Source organism: Scaptodrosophila lebanonensis, unplaced genomic scaffold (assembly GCF_003285725.1).
Source record: "Scaptodrosophila lebanonensis strain 11010-0011.00,11010-0021.00 unplaced genomic scaffold, SlebRS2 tig00000001-arrow-pilon, whole genome shotgun sequence".
NCBI lineage: Eukaryota > Metazoa > Arthropoda > Insecta > Diptera > Drosophilidae > Scaptodrosophila > Scaptodrosophila lebanonensis.
The window spans coordinates 2342506-2357127 of NW_022060529.1; the positions used below are offsets into that span (position 1 = coordinate 2342506).

The 14622-nt window shown below is 39.1% G+C and overlaps 4 protein-coding genes across 6 annotated transcripts; 2 read left to right on the forward strand and 2 right to left on the reverse strand.

Moving 5' to 3' along the window:
• Nucleotides 1-4: 4 nt before the first annotated feature.
• Nucleotides 5-2683, forward strand: LOC115634554 (nuclear pore complex protein Nup75). Its single transcript, XM_030532370.1, has 6 exons — nt 5-94; nt 147-1324; nt 1562-1907; nt 1968-2158; nt 2211-2367; nt 2561-2683. Exons 1-6 carry the CDS (start codon nt 68-70, stop codon nt 2681-2683), a joined length of 2022 nt encoding a protein of 673 aa, XP_030388230.1. The 5' UTR covers nt 5-67.
• A 555-nt stretch (nt 2684-3238) lies between these two features.
• LOC115622976 (uncharacterized protein CG10915) lies at nt 3239-7478 on the reverse strand. Of its 2 annotated transcripts, XM_030517140.1 has the most exons (5): nt 6375-7477; nt 6122-6308; nt 5910-6046; nt 5749-5787; nt 4891-4974 (listed from the first exon to the last, which is right to left on the reverse strand). In XM_030517140.1, exons 1-4 carry the CDS (start codon nt 7261-7263, stop codon nt 5771-5773), a joined length of 1230 nt encoding a protein of 409 aa, XP_030373000.1. In that variant the 5' UTR covers nt 7264-7477; the 3' UTR covers nt 4891-4974; nt 5749-5770. The 2 variants fall into 2 exon arrangements, with proteins under 2 accessions (XP_030372991.1, XP_030373000.1); XM_030517131.1 differs by lacking the exon at nt 5749-5787 and having other exon boundaries at nt 3239-4974; nt 6375-7478.
• A 152-nt stretch (nt 7479-7630) lies between these two features.
• On the reverse strand, nt 7631-9626 carry LOC115631734 (nitric oxide-associated protein 1). Its single transcript, XM_030528576.1, has one exon. It carries the CDS (start codon nt 9607-9609, stop codon nt 7660-7662), a length of 1950 nt encoding a protein of 649 aa, XP_030384436.1. The 5' UTR covers nt 9610-9626; the 3' UTR covers nt 7631-7659.
• A 125-nt stretch (nt 9627-9751) lies between these two features.
• Nucleotides 9752-13104, forward strand: LOC115626625 (longitudinals lacking protein-like). 2 transcript variants are annotated; one of them, XM_030522031.1, is made up of 4 exons: nt 9752-9835; nt 12073-12360; nt 12692-12778; nt 12846-13104. In XM_030522031.1, exons 2-4 carry the CDS (start codon nt 12259-12261, stop codon nt 13038-13040), a joined length of 384 nt encoding a protein of 127 aa, XP_030377891.1. In that variant the 5' UTR covers nt 9752-9835; nt 12073-12258; the 3' UTR covers nt 13041-13104. The 2 variants fall into 2 exon arrangements, with proteins under 2 accessions (XP_030377891.1, XP_030377899.1); XM_030522039.1 differs by lacking the exon at nt 9752-9835 and adding an exon at nt 10532-10549.
• Nucleotides 13105-14622: the final 1518 nt, after the last annotated feature.

Consider the following 14622-nt stretch of genomic DNA (forward strand, 5'->3'; position numbering starts at 1 on the left):
GCAAGCGGTTGTTTTTTTGTGTTACCATTGCATACTAGGAAATGTTGTAACTGATAAATTAGTTAAAATGGACATCGAAACTGTGCCTACTTTTGTAAGTTTATGCAGCTACGAATTCGTCAGAAACAGTCACAAAGATTTTACAGGAACTAGGAGATATACTAGCTACTAGATGCGGCAACACGTTAACCGGGAAGTTTTTGACCAATTCAAAAATCGCACTTATCGCCTATACCCACAAGAATACCAATGCATTCGCTAATTGCGAACAGCCATCCAAAGATGGTGTCGAGGATCCAGTGCTAATTTATATAGCGCAAGAAACAACAATCTATGAAGAGCCACTACTCCGCAGTTTGCTGTCCGAGGCCAACACAACATTTAACACATTGCGAAAATTGGGCAAAAATGCTAGCAAGACTGAATACATTAATGTATCTCAAGCCTATCGCAGCATTGTACGCTCATGCCTTGAAAAACTGGAGCAAATGAAGACAACACCAAAATTGCAAGTCGACGAGGCGGAGCTGCGTTGTTCTTCCGAAGCAATTACCACTTTTTATGCAGTCGAGTGTCTCTGGCATCTGTTCGAGATACTCTATGTGCAGGAGCAACACAACCAAATGATTTTGGCACAACTGCTGAAATGGACGCGCTTTCATTTCCCACAAACCGAAGCGCATGCCACCGATTTACTTTTAATGGCTGAAGATGCCAGTGACCGCGATGACTATTGGGAAATTTTGAAAACATTGATAATGCTCGGCGAGGTTAGTGTCACGGCCGCCATTTTGACGCAGAATCGCAAAGCAGGACGTGATGAGTTTCAAGAAGCAATATCAATTTTAAAGGCTATGCCTGTCTTCGAGGATGGCTATGCACTTCAAAAGTTTCGCTCGCAATGGGAATATTGGCATGTAAACGGAGAGCATAAGCTAGATGCCAATGCTTTCGCCGCCGAACCGGAGTTAGAGCTTCTAATGCAACTAGTAGTTGGCAAAAATGAGCAATGGGATGAGGCTCTTTGCAAATCGAAAGAGTGGTACGAATATCTGCCCGGCTATTTGCTATACACTAATCCGACCTGCAAGCCCTTTGATCTTCGCATAGCTGCCACTGCATGGCTCAATCGCTGGTCACGACTGAGGCCGGAATGGCAAATGAAAACCATGAGCCGCATGATCAAGCATCTAATGGCGCACGATATTAAGTTATTTTTATTTGAAATGCAACAACTTAACGAGAGCAATTGGTTTGCCACGCATCTGATCGATCTTATCTATCAGTCGGGTCAACTGAACTCATATTGCGAGCAGCGAAAAATGTAAGTATGTAATAAGTTAAAATTAAAAGCATGCCATCTTGTATACTTAAATTAACTCATGCCATTTTATATAAATCATGCTTTAATTAAATATTAACCAGATGTATCTTAAAAGTTCTCAAAGCTTAATGCGTGAAGCAAAAGGGGGGAAACAAAATCATATATTCCATAACATATAATGTTCTCTCTTCTAAAGCATTTCATTGCTTACCACTTACATTTTCTTTTATTCAACAGTGATTTGAAATCTTTACGAAATTCCACGGTCTATAATTTTGGTAGTTTTTTGATGACTTCACATAAGCTCTGGCAATTGGGCATTGACTATTTAGACTGTTGTGGGGAGGAAGGAATCGCAGCCATCAATATTCTACTGCCGCGCATACCTTTTAAGACGGAGCGGCTCGCCTTGAAATTGATAGCCATGGCGAGACAGCGAAACTTGTTTGAAGTGGAGCCAGAGATCTGCAAGGTACTGTTCAAGCGTTCCTACGATGAGGAGCGACATGGCAGTGCCTTAGAATGGGTAATACGCTCTAAGGATGCAACCGTTGTTACGGCCATGGCGGACTTTATTTTAAAGGTATGTTTATGTTTAGAAATAAAAATATCCCGGCTTTATATCTAACATTTCATTCCATAGAACTACTCCAAAACCGGGATTTTCGTTTGCCCGGATGTCATCACCAACATAGGTGCACGCATGTTTATCGCCCCGCGTTTGGTTTTTCTTTGCAAGTATTTTGAATTTAATGAACTCTATCGAAAACGCGATTTTTCATCTGCAACAAAGTTGCTGGTCAATTTATTAGACTCAAAAATTACCCCGAGCTAGTAAGTAAGGTATTTTTTAATACTTATTACTTCATTAATTGATTAACTTTAGCTTTTGGCCGACACTCTTCATTGAATCCATTCCCCTGCTCGAGTCAAAAGAACCTATGCTTACCTCTAAGGAAACGGTGACCATACTGCATCATTTGGAAACAAATCTGTTGCCGCTCATCGAACAAAATATGCTGGAGACTGCCATATTTCCAAATGTACGTAAATTTTTCCTGCAGTCCAATAAGGTTCTTAAAAACTTGTAGATTATAACGACGATCTTAAAACAGTTAAACTTTTTTAACCATGTGCTTAGGGTTCGTAAAATATGAGCAGTATTCGGCAAAACATTTCGTTCTTAATTCAATGTCTATAGAAATTTGAATTATTTCTCTTATTTCGTTCTTACAGCTTTCCTCAACAGTCGAGCTGAAAGACTACCGAATAGAGAATGTGGACGAGATGGTGAGCGTGTTGCGATACGCATGCGCACGCAACTATTCACGCACGATATTAAAGGAAAACACCGCATGATAAATGAAATTTTTAATTGTGATTTATTTTGTATTTTCACTTTCCAATACATCGTAATTTTTTATTACATATAAACTTTTATTGCATTGCCTTTTTATATTTAATTTTTCTTCATATGAATAGTTTTTTTTTATATTATTTATTTATTTTTTCTTGTTTTGTGCCTCTTTGTCTGCTATTTATTGTACCAACAACGCTACTTGACTGGCTGCGCTCTTTCTATCTCACCCTTTCCTTTGACTAACAAAATCTAGAATACACGCACAATTTTGAGCCGATGCTGCTTACAGCTACAATTACAATTGAACTCAAACTGTAACGGTTTGAAATTGTAGTTTTGGAATTCTATGACAACGAAACCTAATTAAAGAAAAGTCTATGCACAATCGGGTAACTTAACAAGTGATGTTTGTTACCCCTATACCTGCGAATTGCTTAAGACAAAACTTAAAAGACAAGCCTAAATTAAATTAAGAAATTGAATTTTTTGTGGCATAGTATATACGCACCTAAGGACTAACAAACAACGCACAGAGCACAAGGGGAGCGGGCATAATACATATTTATATAGGTTTATGTATTTATATATAGTTTTATGTTTCGGTATTTTTGTCATGAGAATCACACGGCCTAGTTACAAATATTTTGGGCCGGAAAATATAAAGTTAAAGTCACAAGATAACTACTTCGGGCGTGTTGCATATCAATTTGGCTTTATAAAAAAGCATAATAACGGATGATAAAAAATAATACATATTTAAATTAGAGCTTGTCTGGCCTGACATGCAACATGCTCCGTGTGTTCTGCATGTTTTCTCTATTTGTAACATATAAACTCGTATTAATATGCTTAACAAACTTTTTGTTTCAAGTAGGATGCTTACGGCCAATACATAGGGTAATTATTATAGGGCTACGATCGCTCTTGAGTATTATAGATTATATTGTGTGCATGTGTGCTTTAGAAGGCATTTAACAATTCGCGTATTTTGTAAAAGTATGTCGCTCTGTTTTGTAATTGAAATATAATTATTGGAGGGCATATATAGAGGCACGATGGGTGGGGCTTTACAGGAAGCAACCCAACCAAATCTTATATAAATGTTATGTATACAGCATTCGCTTCCATAGTCATGATTATCACTTTGTTATAAAAATTGTATGTAGAATGAAAGCTTACGACGGACAAATAAGTACAACTAAAATTGTTGAAAAATTAATATTTGATGATAGTTTAGTATTTAAAATTGGGTTCAAGTTTTAATATTTTCTCAAAATGAAAAGGTTTCATTTATCTAAGAACAATAATTAAATGTGCAAATGACAGGAATGAACAAACTAACTGAGGAGCCACTAGATTCGTTTTAATTAATTCAATGAATTTCTTGAAATGTTGGACCGGTCCATATTTAGGATGCACAATTTTTGTTAGTGCGAAAATGCCTCTAGGTACACCTGTAAGTGTTTTCAAACGCTAAATGCATTCTAGAGCACATTTACACACACTCCTACAGAACAATCATACATATGTATGTTTTATTATGCGCATACATTTTGTGGATGTAATGTCTAGGAAAATGTCTAATTATGCTTGGCTACTGCAGTCGCCGCTGCAGCGCTTGTGGAGGATGCAGTGGAGGCCACCGCCGCCGTAGCAGCAGCAGCTGCTGCAATGGCAGTGGCCGCGGCACTGCCGCTGGTAATAGAGCCGAGCCGGGACAACGACGGCTCACGTTTCGGCGGTACAATCGGTTTTGTGGGTATCGGTGGTGGTGCACCACGTGCGCCGGCCGGCGGTACAGTCACGGGTGGCACAGCGATGGGCACAGGATGTGGGTGTGGATGTGGCGTGACTGTCTGATCTAGCGCCGCTGCAGCAGCCAGAGCTGCATACTTGCCACCTGGAGCACGTTGAATAGTTGCTGTCGGTTGCATCTTAGCCGGCGAGGGCGAAGGTGGCGCTACAGCAGACGGAGCAATGCTAGCTCCGCTGGTTGTTGCTGTACTAGCTACTACAGTGGTGTATGGCGCACTGATGCCATCTGTGATGTTGGGACCACTGCTATTGATACTGCTACTGACTGGTGGAGCATTTGGCGCTGCTACTGCTGTGGGTGGCGTGGCCGTGCCGCTAGGCGCTGTGGCTATGCCTGCGCTACTGCGTATATTCTGTCCTGGCGCTATGGAACGCGCTATGCCTGTTTGGGGGCCCGAGACTGGCATGCTTGTCACTGTTGCTGTTGGCTGCACAATTTTGGCGATGTTCACAATGGGAGTGGCACACGTTTCGTCTGCAAAAATGCCGTTGATACATTCGATTAGAAAATAATAAATCTAGTGAATTTTTATTGAGGCATGTAGGCATGTGTGATGGTTTAGTTGGTTTACTAGAAGTCGTTCTGATACTACTAACTACTATATGGCTGTCTTTAAAGGTAGTTTCTGGCTTAGTTTCTAGACAGCGGCCTGAAACACCAACTCGCTCACTTTATATGTATATTCAAAATGCCTTTTTTATTATAAATTTTCAATTGGTAATATGACAAACAGATTTTAAGAAGCGATAATAAAACATTTTAATCGGAGAACTTTCGAATTATTTAGCTAAAACACATTAAATTTTCTATAACTTTTATATTTGGTAATAAGATACAATGATGAGCTCCGGAAATAAGAGAAAAACAAAGCAAAAAAGCAGGATGATTGGAATTGAGAAATACTACCTACTGCTTGCCAATAAAAAACATAAAAAGGTATATGTGTAAGTAAAAACAAGAGTTTCTTTCATATGCATTTTCTGGTATAATTTTCTATAAATATATATAAGTCAAGTCATATTATCGACAAATAATAAGCTTACGTAAAATAATGGGTTTCAGACAGTTTGAGAAATACGTGAGTGGAGTTTTGTGCGTTCATGACTTATAACGTTGTGCACTTGTCTCTAATCCAATGGACTTGAGTGTGTGTGTGTGTGCGGCATGAGAATGCACAGTGAGTCGTGCCGTGCACGACCAGGAAACGGTACAAGTGAAAATAATGAATAACAACAAAAAATAAATCACCTTGCAATTGCGTAACTTTTTTCTAACAAAATATTTCGGCTTCGAGAGATGTATTTATATACAAAAGAAAGTATACAGAGATATTAAATTAAATTATAATCAGGGAAATTAAAATTAAGTAAAACATCGTCATCGGAATGATTTCGACCGGCGTGACTTACCACTAAACTGACGCGCCTTGGCGGCAGCAACAGAACCACTGGCACTGTTAGTCGCATGTTGCTGCTGATGTTGCTGTTTCTTGAGTGCCTCATTCTCGCCACGCAATGCATTGAGCTCCTGTTCTAGTTCCTTGACACTGTAACGAATTGCATTGAAAGCAAATTACCATCATAAATCAAAAACCAATTTCATTTGAACAATTTAAGCTCACCGCAATTCCTCTTTTGCCAAATTTGCCAGCAGCGTCTTGCGCTCCAGCTCCATGGCTTGTGTTTGCTTCTCCAGCTCTTCCTCCATGCGCAATGACTTTTTGCTCTCCTCTTCGAGACCCTCGGCAATTGTGTCCGAACGTTGTTTCTCTTCGGCTAGAATTTGAGCTAAGTCCTCAGAGCGTTTGCCTGCAATTCAAATTAATTATTAAAATATAGTCCTGTTTTATTCAATACGTTTGGCCTTCATCTTACCCTCTTCTATATACTTCATCAAAATCTTTTTACGTTCGGCTATTAACAATAGAACTATTTGTTTCTGTCTGTTACGTTCGTATTCGAACGTCTCCTGCAGTTTCTTGAGGTCTTTCTCCATCTTGGCCACTTGGGCCCGCTCTTCTTCAAGCTCTTGCCGAAGCTTGGTCCGCTCCACCTCCAGGCCATAGGTTATATCATCGCCCTGAGCAGTGTCATGTTCGTGCTTACGTTTCTCCTCCTCCAACTCTTGCAACATACGTTGATTGTTCTCTAACGACTCGGTTAATATATTCACCATGCGTACATGTGTGGCCCGCTGTTTGCTAACCATTTGGTATTGCTGTTCCATTTGCTGTTCAATTATCTGTCGAACCTCCATCTCAGCTTGTGCTGCCTGAGTCGAAGACTCTCGCGAGATTAGATTGCCGTTGAGAGCGATCTTATCACGAAATATGGCTGCGTGCGGATCATTGGGTTGCACACGTTTCGTCCGCAATTGTGTGATAAGCTGTTTTACACGTTCATTGCGCAAGGCAGCAATAACCACGTCTCGCGCCTGCAGCTCCCCCTCCAAATAGTAAAGCATTTTTACAAGCTCACTGTGTGGGAGCTCGGCTCGTCCACTGTTAGCGGCACTAATACCTAGTTGCTTTTGTCCAATGCCTGGTTTCATCGTCTGGAACTCATGTGTAGCGCTAACTGCCTCGCCGCAAGAGGTGGCGAGCACTACCACCCCCGCTGCTGCTGCAGCCGATGTAGAAGTCGCGCAGTTTTCCATTCCATAGCTAGCGGCGACGTCGCCAGTGCCTACAAAGCGTGCGGTGCCGCCGCCGCTGTTATTTTCTTCGGCGAAAGAGTCGCTGCTGCTACTGGAGTTTTGCTCCATAATCCTGTTTCTTTTCCTTTACAGCATAAAATTGGTTATCTCTGACGCTGCGTCGTAGTTTATGTGTGGTCTTTAGCTCTTAATTGATTGTCTGACCACTAATAATATGGTCAGGATGGATACAGGATTTATTGCACTTGTCTGCACTGAGTAGCACTACTTTATAAGCATTTTAATAGCTGTAATTGTAGGTAAATTCCTTTAAAAAAAATCCGTGAAAAAGTGGATACTTTATGGGTAGTGCCAACTTGCTGCAAAATGCGTGCAGAGAGCATTGCCATATCAAAGAGCAGCAGCTGTGAACAGTGTTGAAAAGCGGACCAATTTAAAAGAATCATTTTTAAACTTTTTAACGATTTATGTAGAACTTTGTAAATATTTAAATATTAAGTTATCTTATTTTCTAAAAACAAATGGCTTGGATGTGTTGTAGGCAAGCGAGTTTCTTATATGCTTGCCAACTAATCGGTCCGCCAATGGTATCAACGCCGGCTCCCGCACATATATTCCTCTTGCATGTGGCGTCCACACTCGCACGGTACATTCCGCACTCTCCGGTAGCAACAATCCTAGCCAGCCGGCAGAGCTCAGTGTTATATCACAATTTAGTTTTCTTTCACCTCCTTTAATATTCCCGTGTTCCAGATTGCTCTTCAGGAAAATATCTTCGTTTTTTGGTTTCAGGCCTGGCCAGCGTTCCAGCCGCATCTCATTATTGTCATTTCTCGGTATACCCAACAATGGTGTACCCAGGTAACGATGATACACTGAGTCCGCTTGCTCTGTATCTGCAATAAGTACTGGCAAGTTGGGCGATGCAAACACAAATACTTTCAGCCAATCCAAATCGGCGTTTTTACTTTGACAGGACAACAAATCGATACGCGCTAACCCAGCCAAGAATAGGGTCATGGACGATCTTAATCGATAAGCCCGTGGCCGTATCATTTTAGTGGGATGCAGTAGCAATAGCTCCTCGGTTGTGAGTAGAGGCGTCAGTTGATCGGGCTGCATAACTCCAGGTGTATCGTACACCCAACGCGCCTCTCTGTATTCCCGTTTTTTTTCGTTTAATGTCGTTATAGGTTGCGTACCTGCTGCCATGCTAAATGCATCTGTTACATCATGGCGTTGCTCAAAAGTACGCCCCACTTGGCCAATTAATTGTGCTGCGGTGACTGCGCCCGTTTCGCGCACCTGATCTCGCCGAAGTTTGTCCAGCGCCGCACGCTGAGTACGCTCAGCAAAAAGTCTCTGGTAACGCTGATACACGCGCAAGTCTGAGGGTCGCAAGATGGGAAATTTCAGCAACTGAAGCGTTGTGCCAGGCCAGGGACAGGCGGTGGCTTTACGGATCAGTTCACTGGCCTCCGGACGACAATAGTCAGAATTCAACAGGATGTTGAAGAGGGTACTCTTGCCCACATTAGTGCATCCGAGCAAATAAACATCACCCTTGTATTGCCAAATTTTGTGCAGCTGCGTGATAAGTTCCTCGATTCCGTATCCAGTCTTAGCAGAGATCAGACTGACATTCTTGATGTTTAAGGCGTCAAATCCACAACGCTCTGTAAACTGCTGTAGCAAGCATTTCTTCACGTGCTCCAAATATTTATTGGAATCACGTGGCAACAAGTCCACCTTGTTCCCTATAATAAAAACTGGACGTTTGTTCCCCAAAAGCTCCTGCATGTTTGGCCATATAAACATATCTAGCACATCAACTATCACAATAGCCAAAGCAAACCTATCCTTAATTTGCGATATAGTTTCAACGTACGAGGACGGCTCTATCTCCACATCCAGTGCTATGTTGTAGTGTTTCAAAAAATGACAACGTTGGCAGGTTATAGTCTGCAATTCGGTCTGACTTCTACCTCTGAAGATTTCGCTTGGTATATAACCGGGCAAAGAAGAGTTGGCGCAATGCAAGTGCGCACCACAGCCATTGCAAGGCACCTTTGAAGGTGGTACTGTTCGGTCTGGGGTTCCATGTTTTGAGTCCACATTTCCCAACTCGTCTTTGGCGCCTTCGTAAAACTCGTAATCCTCCATCCAGTTGTCTGGATATGTTGAATCAGAAAGTGTTTCATCATGCTGGACATGACAGAGCTCTTCCAACGAGGGATATGCTATTTTACGCTGTCGAAAGTCGTTTAATGGTCCTACCTGGACCTCAAGGAACGAGCTATGATGCACGTGTTCATAATTCGCATAACGATGCTTTGCGGCCTGAAAGGCTTTTTGGCGCGCGCTTTGTGATTCGCTTGCCATTGCAGTTTGTAGTCGAGCACATACATATATACTTTTTTTAATTGTTTTGGTTAAACGAAACGTTTTAAGCATAATTCTTGATAAAGTGCGGGCGAAAGGGCTAACTAAACAGTGATGAAAAACGTAGCAAAAATAAACACCGACACAATACAGCTGCTACTTTTTGCTGTAATCGTAGTTGTTTGTTATTATCGATTTGGCATTAAGTGTTAGACAACTCCACAGGAAAGCAAAGAAACTAATCGAAAAGAGAAAAAAGAAAGCAGCAAGCATAGCGAAAGCAGAGCGTGTACAGAAGGTGAGTGTGAGTGCGTGCTAAATGTGAATTAAATTCAAACAAATAAGTGCAAGAATCCATATTTCAAGCACAAACCGCTTTTATTTCTATAAAGCATTATACGTGCATGTGACGCATTTGTAAGAATATAAAACGCATGCTAAAATACAAAGCATGCAAAAGTGATTAGGAAAGTGTGGAAAAAAAACGACACAAGTGTAGGTACATATGTATGTACGTGCATCTGTATGCGTGCTGCGTTTTATATGTGTCTGTTTAAATGTATGAAACAAAGTAATGCGAAGCGCGACCTAATTTTAAACCATTACAATAATATTTGCATAAACAAATACAAATATACAGCGCACTCACTAAAATAAAATTACAAATGCGCATTCAGCTGCCAAAGCAATAAAAACATAGTGAATTTGTTTTTGTTGTTGCATGCCACGAAGAGTGGCCAGCCGCCATTGTCTATGTATGTATGTACATACATGTGTATGTGAGTAAGGCTGTGAGTTGCGGCGGCTCGAACATCAGTGTTGTTGCAACTTTCGTTCGAACTCGTTTCAATTTGTTGTTGTCGCTTGCTCGGCTTGCTAGCGGCCCTAGCAACTTTTTTTTGTCGTGTTATCTTCGTTACAGACGTCGTCGTGCGCGTTTGTGACTTTAAAACTGGTATTTCTGTATAAAATAAACATATGTATGCAATTGTGGGTGTTTGTGTTTATTATGGTGAGTGCGCCAGACAGTGCCTTAAAGTCGATGGATAATCAATAGTTACTCATAATATGAATACAAAAACAAAAATGTCTATTTCAACATCTTCACGACTTTTCTTATTGTATACGCTGCCGCCTCGCGCAACTGTGTAATAGCAGTGTTATGTCTTACACCACAAGTGGAAGTGAGATAGTTGCACCGTTACATACAAAAACCCAAGACACACACAAATGCAATTGAAATTTCCAGCAGTCTGCCATTGTTGTAATGTAATTGCAAAATCATAACGGCAGTTGAAAGTTGAGAGCGCCTATACATATGCATGTGTGTGTTTTGGACTGTAAATGTAGGCAATGATGAAAATTGTACGCTCTACTATTGCCTAATACACGTATGTACGTACGCCCACACATGCATATGCACATATAGTGCGGCAAGTGCAGGGCATTCGATGTGATCTTAAACGAAATGCAATACACATGTAATGTTTTTAGAGAGTCACAGGCACAGTGTGGCAAAAAATGTGTAAACTTATTTGCATACATTTTGTGTCGGGAAAATCAAGTTAACTTTCAAGATATATTTCCATTTACGAGTCGCGAAATAATCGGTCTCTTCTAGTACATTCAGTCGTGTATATGGCTCATATTTATGTTTTTTATTTTTAAGTCAAATTAAGGAATATAACTTTGGATATGCCATCTTGTCCGATCGTCAATTCTTTCTAAAAATTTTACTAAGATATCAATTCCGTCGATTTTGTCTTTTTTCGTCCATTTTTAAATGATTAGAATAACTTCGAGAAGAACTAAACCAATAGATCAACTTTAGTAGTTCCATTTGAATATATGTATGTATGGTCATTGAAACTAGTTTCATTACGGGACCCTTTCGTTCACTGTGCGACTTCAATTCAAATAAGCTAAAGAGCAACTGCGAGCAGGGTTGCCTTTTATACATATGTATGTATGTTTGTGAATATGTACATATGTATGGCAAAAATGCAGAAATTGCCTTGAAAAGTGAAAGGCATTTCAACGGAGTGAGCAAGCAAACGAACAGCCGAGCGAGTCTTTGATATTTCGCTTAACCTTTGCTTCTTTTTTTCGTTGTAGTTTTTATTTTGATAGTTTTGTTGTTGCTGCGCCAGTAAATTCTACGTGCACATTTGACATTTTCAACTTACAGAAGAAAAAAAAACAGCCATACAGCAAAATTCCATACCTCATGAGCCAAATTTGCGCCTGCGCGCAAGACTAGCTTTTTCTTTTTATTTTAGAATGAACGTTTTCGCTGTTAGTGACTGTTGGTTGTTGTTGTTAGTGTTGTTGGTTGAGCAATCACAACACGCGCGTCTCTTTCGCAATTTGCAAGTTTTTGGCTCTACACGCTCACGCTCTCACGTTGGTTGTGCTTTGTGCAAGGGGGGAAAAAAACAAATTTCGCCAAGTTTGTGGTTTCGTCTTTTGTGCATTTTCATGTCACGTTTGTTGTTAACTAATGTATTAATGCTGTAATTTCTGCTTGTTTTACAGAGACAGCTACACGAAAAAATTGAAGCAGCTAATAAAATAATTTTCTGACGATCGACTCAAATCTATTGCTATTGAAAATACGCTACTTAACGGCTGTATTTGTTAATTTTAACCTAACCCATCTAACTCCCTCTTTCCGGACTGAACTGTGTGCGCGTTCTTCCAACGCACAACTAAAGCTTCTTCATGATGTCGTCGGATCAACAGTTCTTTCTAAAATGGAACGACTTTCAAACAAATATGGTGACCTCGTTTCGTCACTTACGCGATGAGAAGAGCTTCACAGATGTAAGTACTAAATACAGTCTAGACCAACATAAAGGTGCAATTTGTCCAATTGGTTAACGCAATCCGCAAATAAACAAATGCACGAACACGAACATTCATATTTATATGAAGGCAACAAAGGCGGCTCATGGCCACCAATAATGGCTTACGTGCGTTCTCTACCTGGCCTGTTGCCTTCTGCTCTACCTGTTATTCTTAATTTTCTTTCGGCCACTAATTTATTTGTCTACTTCAGTTCCCATATAGTATGTTGGCCCTTTTTGTATCAGATTCTACTTGACAATTGGTTTGAAAATTTATAGTTTCTGCATTGTTTGATTTTCCATTATAGGTAACGCTCGCCTGTGAGGGTCAAACCTGCAAAGCACATAAAATGGTGCTATCTGCTTGCAGTCCCTACTTTAAGGCGCTTTTGGAGGTAAGCAATTTAACAAAAATGTATTTTATTATGTTACTATTCTATTTATCTTTTGATGCTTTTGCAGGAAAATCCTTCGAAACATCCCATCATCATACTTAAAGATGTGTCCTACATCCACCTGCAGGCTATCCTAGAGTTCATGTATGCCGGTGAAGTGAATGTCTCTCAAGAGCAGCTGCCGGCCTTTCTCAAAACCGCCGATCGTCTCAAAGTGAAAGGCCTAGCAGAGACACCCAGTTCAATAAAACGAGAGGGTTGATGGTATTAAGTAATATCAACAAACAAAAAATTTATAACCGAACTATAAACAAACTATATGCAAACAAAAAAAAATATAATAACAAGATAAACATGAACACAAAGAAGCAAAATAAAACAACATTTTAACACGCAGGAAAACCAGTAAGAAAAGAAAACATGCAAAATATGGAAAATGATTCATTCACATTTAAAAGCAAATTAGATTTCTCACAAGAACAAAAAATGAAAACAATAACGCACAGATCGTCAAGCAAATAAACAACATATTAAATAAACATAAACCAAGGAAACGGCTACGCGGATTCACCTGTAAAGTAACAGTAACGAGTTTATAGTTGTCATAAAAACTACAAAAACACACACATTGGCCTAGAAGAGCAAACTTTTTGCAATTTGCAATATTATGAACCCTGTCACGCATTGAACTCGATTTGAAATCTATTTTTAGTTTCTGCATAAAATAGTTTGTAAAATATTCTTAACCATAACAATAATAAACAAAAACAAAAAACCTGTATAAAAGGCAATTAACTTTAACAATTGACAAACCTTACAAAAAAAAACCACATTTTTGTAAAGTAATTAAAAGAGAATTCATATTAATATACAAATATAAAGATAATTATAAATGTAGTATGAAATGTGCAAGTAGAACGTTAAAAAACTGATATAAAAGCAACATGGGCGCCGAAATTACAACACATTCAGTTAGTTTATAAGCGACTAACTAAAACTTAAATAAGTTTATCAGCAAACCGGTCAACCCGTAGACACAGTTATACATACACTCACCTACACAATTGCAGTTACAGTTATACCAATATGCAAAAAAGAACACGATCATCTAGTATACTTAAAATGAAATTTGTACTTTAATTTTCTCTTATCTCCAAACTTATAAATTCTATCAGTTATTCAATATATTGAAAAACAAAAACAACGTTTGAATAATTGAACGTTTCAATGTGAAGCTATCAATTCTACTTAGTTCATAATTATGTATACATAAACATAAAATGATAAATTTTCAAAACAAAAACAAAAAAATTGAAAAAAATACTGGAATATTATTACATTACATAAAAGTAAAATATTTATATGTATGTATACATGTGAGCATAGATTTAAATAACTACGGTAAATAAACAGAATAATTCCAAAAAACTAACATTTTGAATTCTTCAGTCAGACTCCCGAAAAAATATACTAGTACATACATACCATGTACCATTGCTTTAAAACAACACAAACGTATTTATTAGATTTAGAACAAAATTTCCGTTCTTGCTGATGGTAAATACAAAAATAGTCCTAATAGAGTGGATTTTGTAAACTGGCTCTTGAAACGATCAATCGCACCGCTTTGGAAAGTAGGTATGTAGAAGAATATCCTTTACTTTAGTTGGAATACCTAAAGAAACGCATAATTTCAAAAAAAAAAATTACCGCAAATCAAATAAACATAGCTGAAATGTCAATAGAAACTTTAAATTTACTAAGACTTATGCTGAATGGAATAAGCTATAAAGAGTTAAGAACTTATTTATATTTATGCAAATTGTCGAACAACAAGGCAATTT

What these genes read in the sequence shown, in the direction of transcription:
- LOC115634554 (XM_030532370.1), top strand. Translation starts at nt 68, where the DNA reads ATGGACATCGAAACTGTGCCTACTTTT. An exon ending in TCAAAAATTACCCCGAGCTA is followed by an intron (nt 2,159 to 2,210) that starts GTAAGTAAGGTA and finishes GATTAACTTTAG; the next exon opens with CTTTTGGCCGACACTCTTCA. An exon ending in AGACTGCCATATTTCCAAAT is followed by an intron (nt 2,368 to 2,560) that starts GTACGTAAATTT and finishes TCGTTCTTACAG; the next exon opens with CTTTCCTCAACAGTCGAGCT.
- LOC115622976 (XM_030517131.1), bottom strand. Translation starts at nt 7,263, where the DNA reads ATGGAGCAAAACTCCAGTAGCAGCAGCGACTCTTTCGCCGAAGAAAAT. An exon ending in GATGAAGTATATAGAAGAGG is followed by an intron (nt 6,309 to 6,374) that starts GTAAGATGAAGG and finishes TTTGAATTGCAG; the next exon opens with GCAAACGCTCTGAGGACTTA. An exon ending in TTGGCAAAAGAGGAATTGCG is followed by an intron (nt 6,047 to 6,121) that starts GTGAGCTTAAAT and finishes AATTCGTTACAG; the next exon opens with TGTCAAGGAACTAGAACAGG.
- LOC115631734 (XM_030528576.1), bottom strand. Translation starts at nt 9,609, where the DNA reads ATGCTTAAAACGTTTCGTTTAACCAAAACAATTAAAAAAAGTATATAT.
- LOC115626625 (XM_030522031.1), top strand. Translation starts at nt 12,259, where the DNA reads ATGATGTCGTCGGATCAACAGTTCTTTCTAAAATGGAACGACTTTCAA. An exon ending in ATGAGAAGAGCTTCACAGAT is followed by an intron (nt 12,361 to 12,691) that starts GTAAGTACTAAA and finishes TTTCCATTATAG; the next exon opens with GTAACGCTCGCCTGTGAGGG. An exon ending in ACTTTAAGGCGCTTTTGGAG is followed by an intron (nt 12,779 to 12,845) that starts GTAAGCAATTTA and finishes ATGCTTTTGCAG; the next exon opens with GAAAATCCTTCGAAACATCC.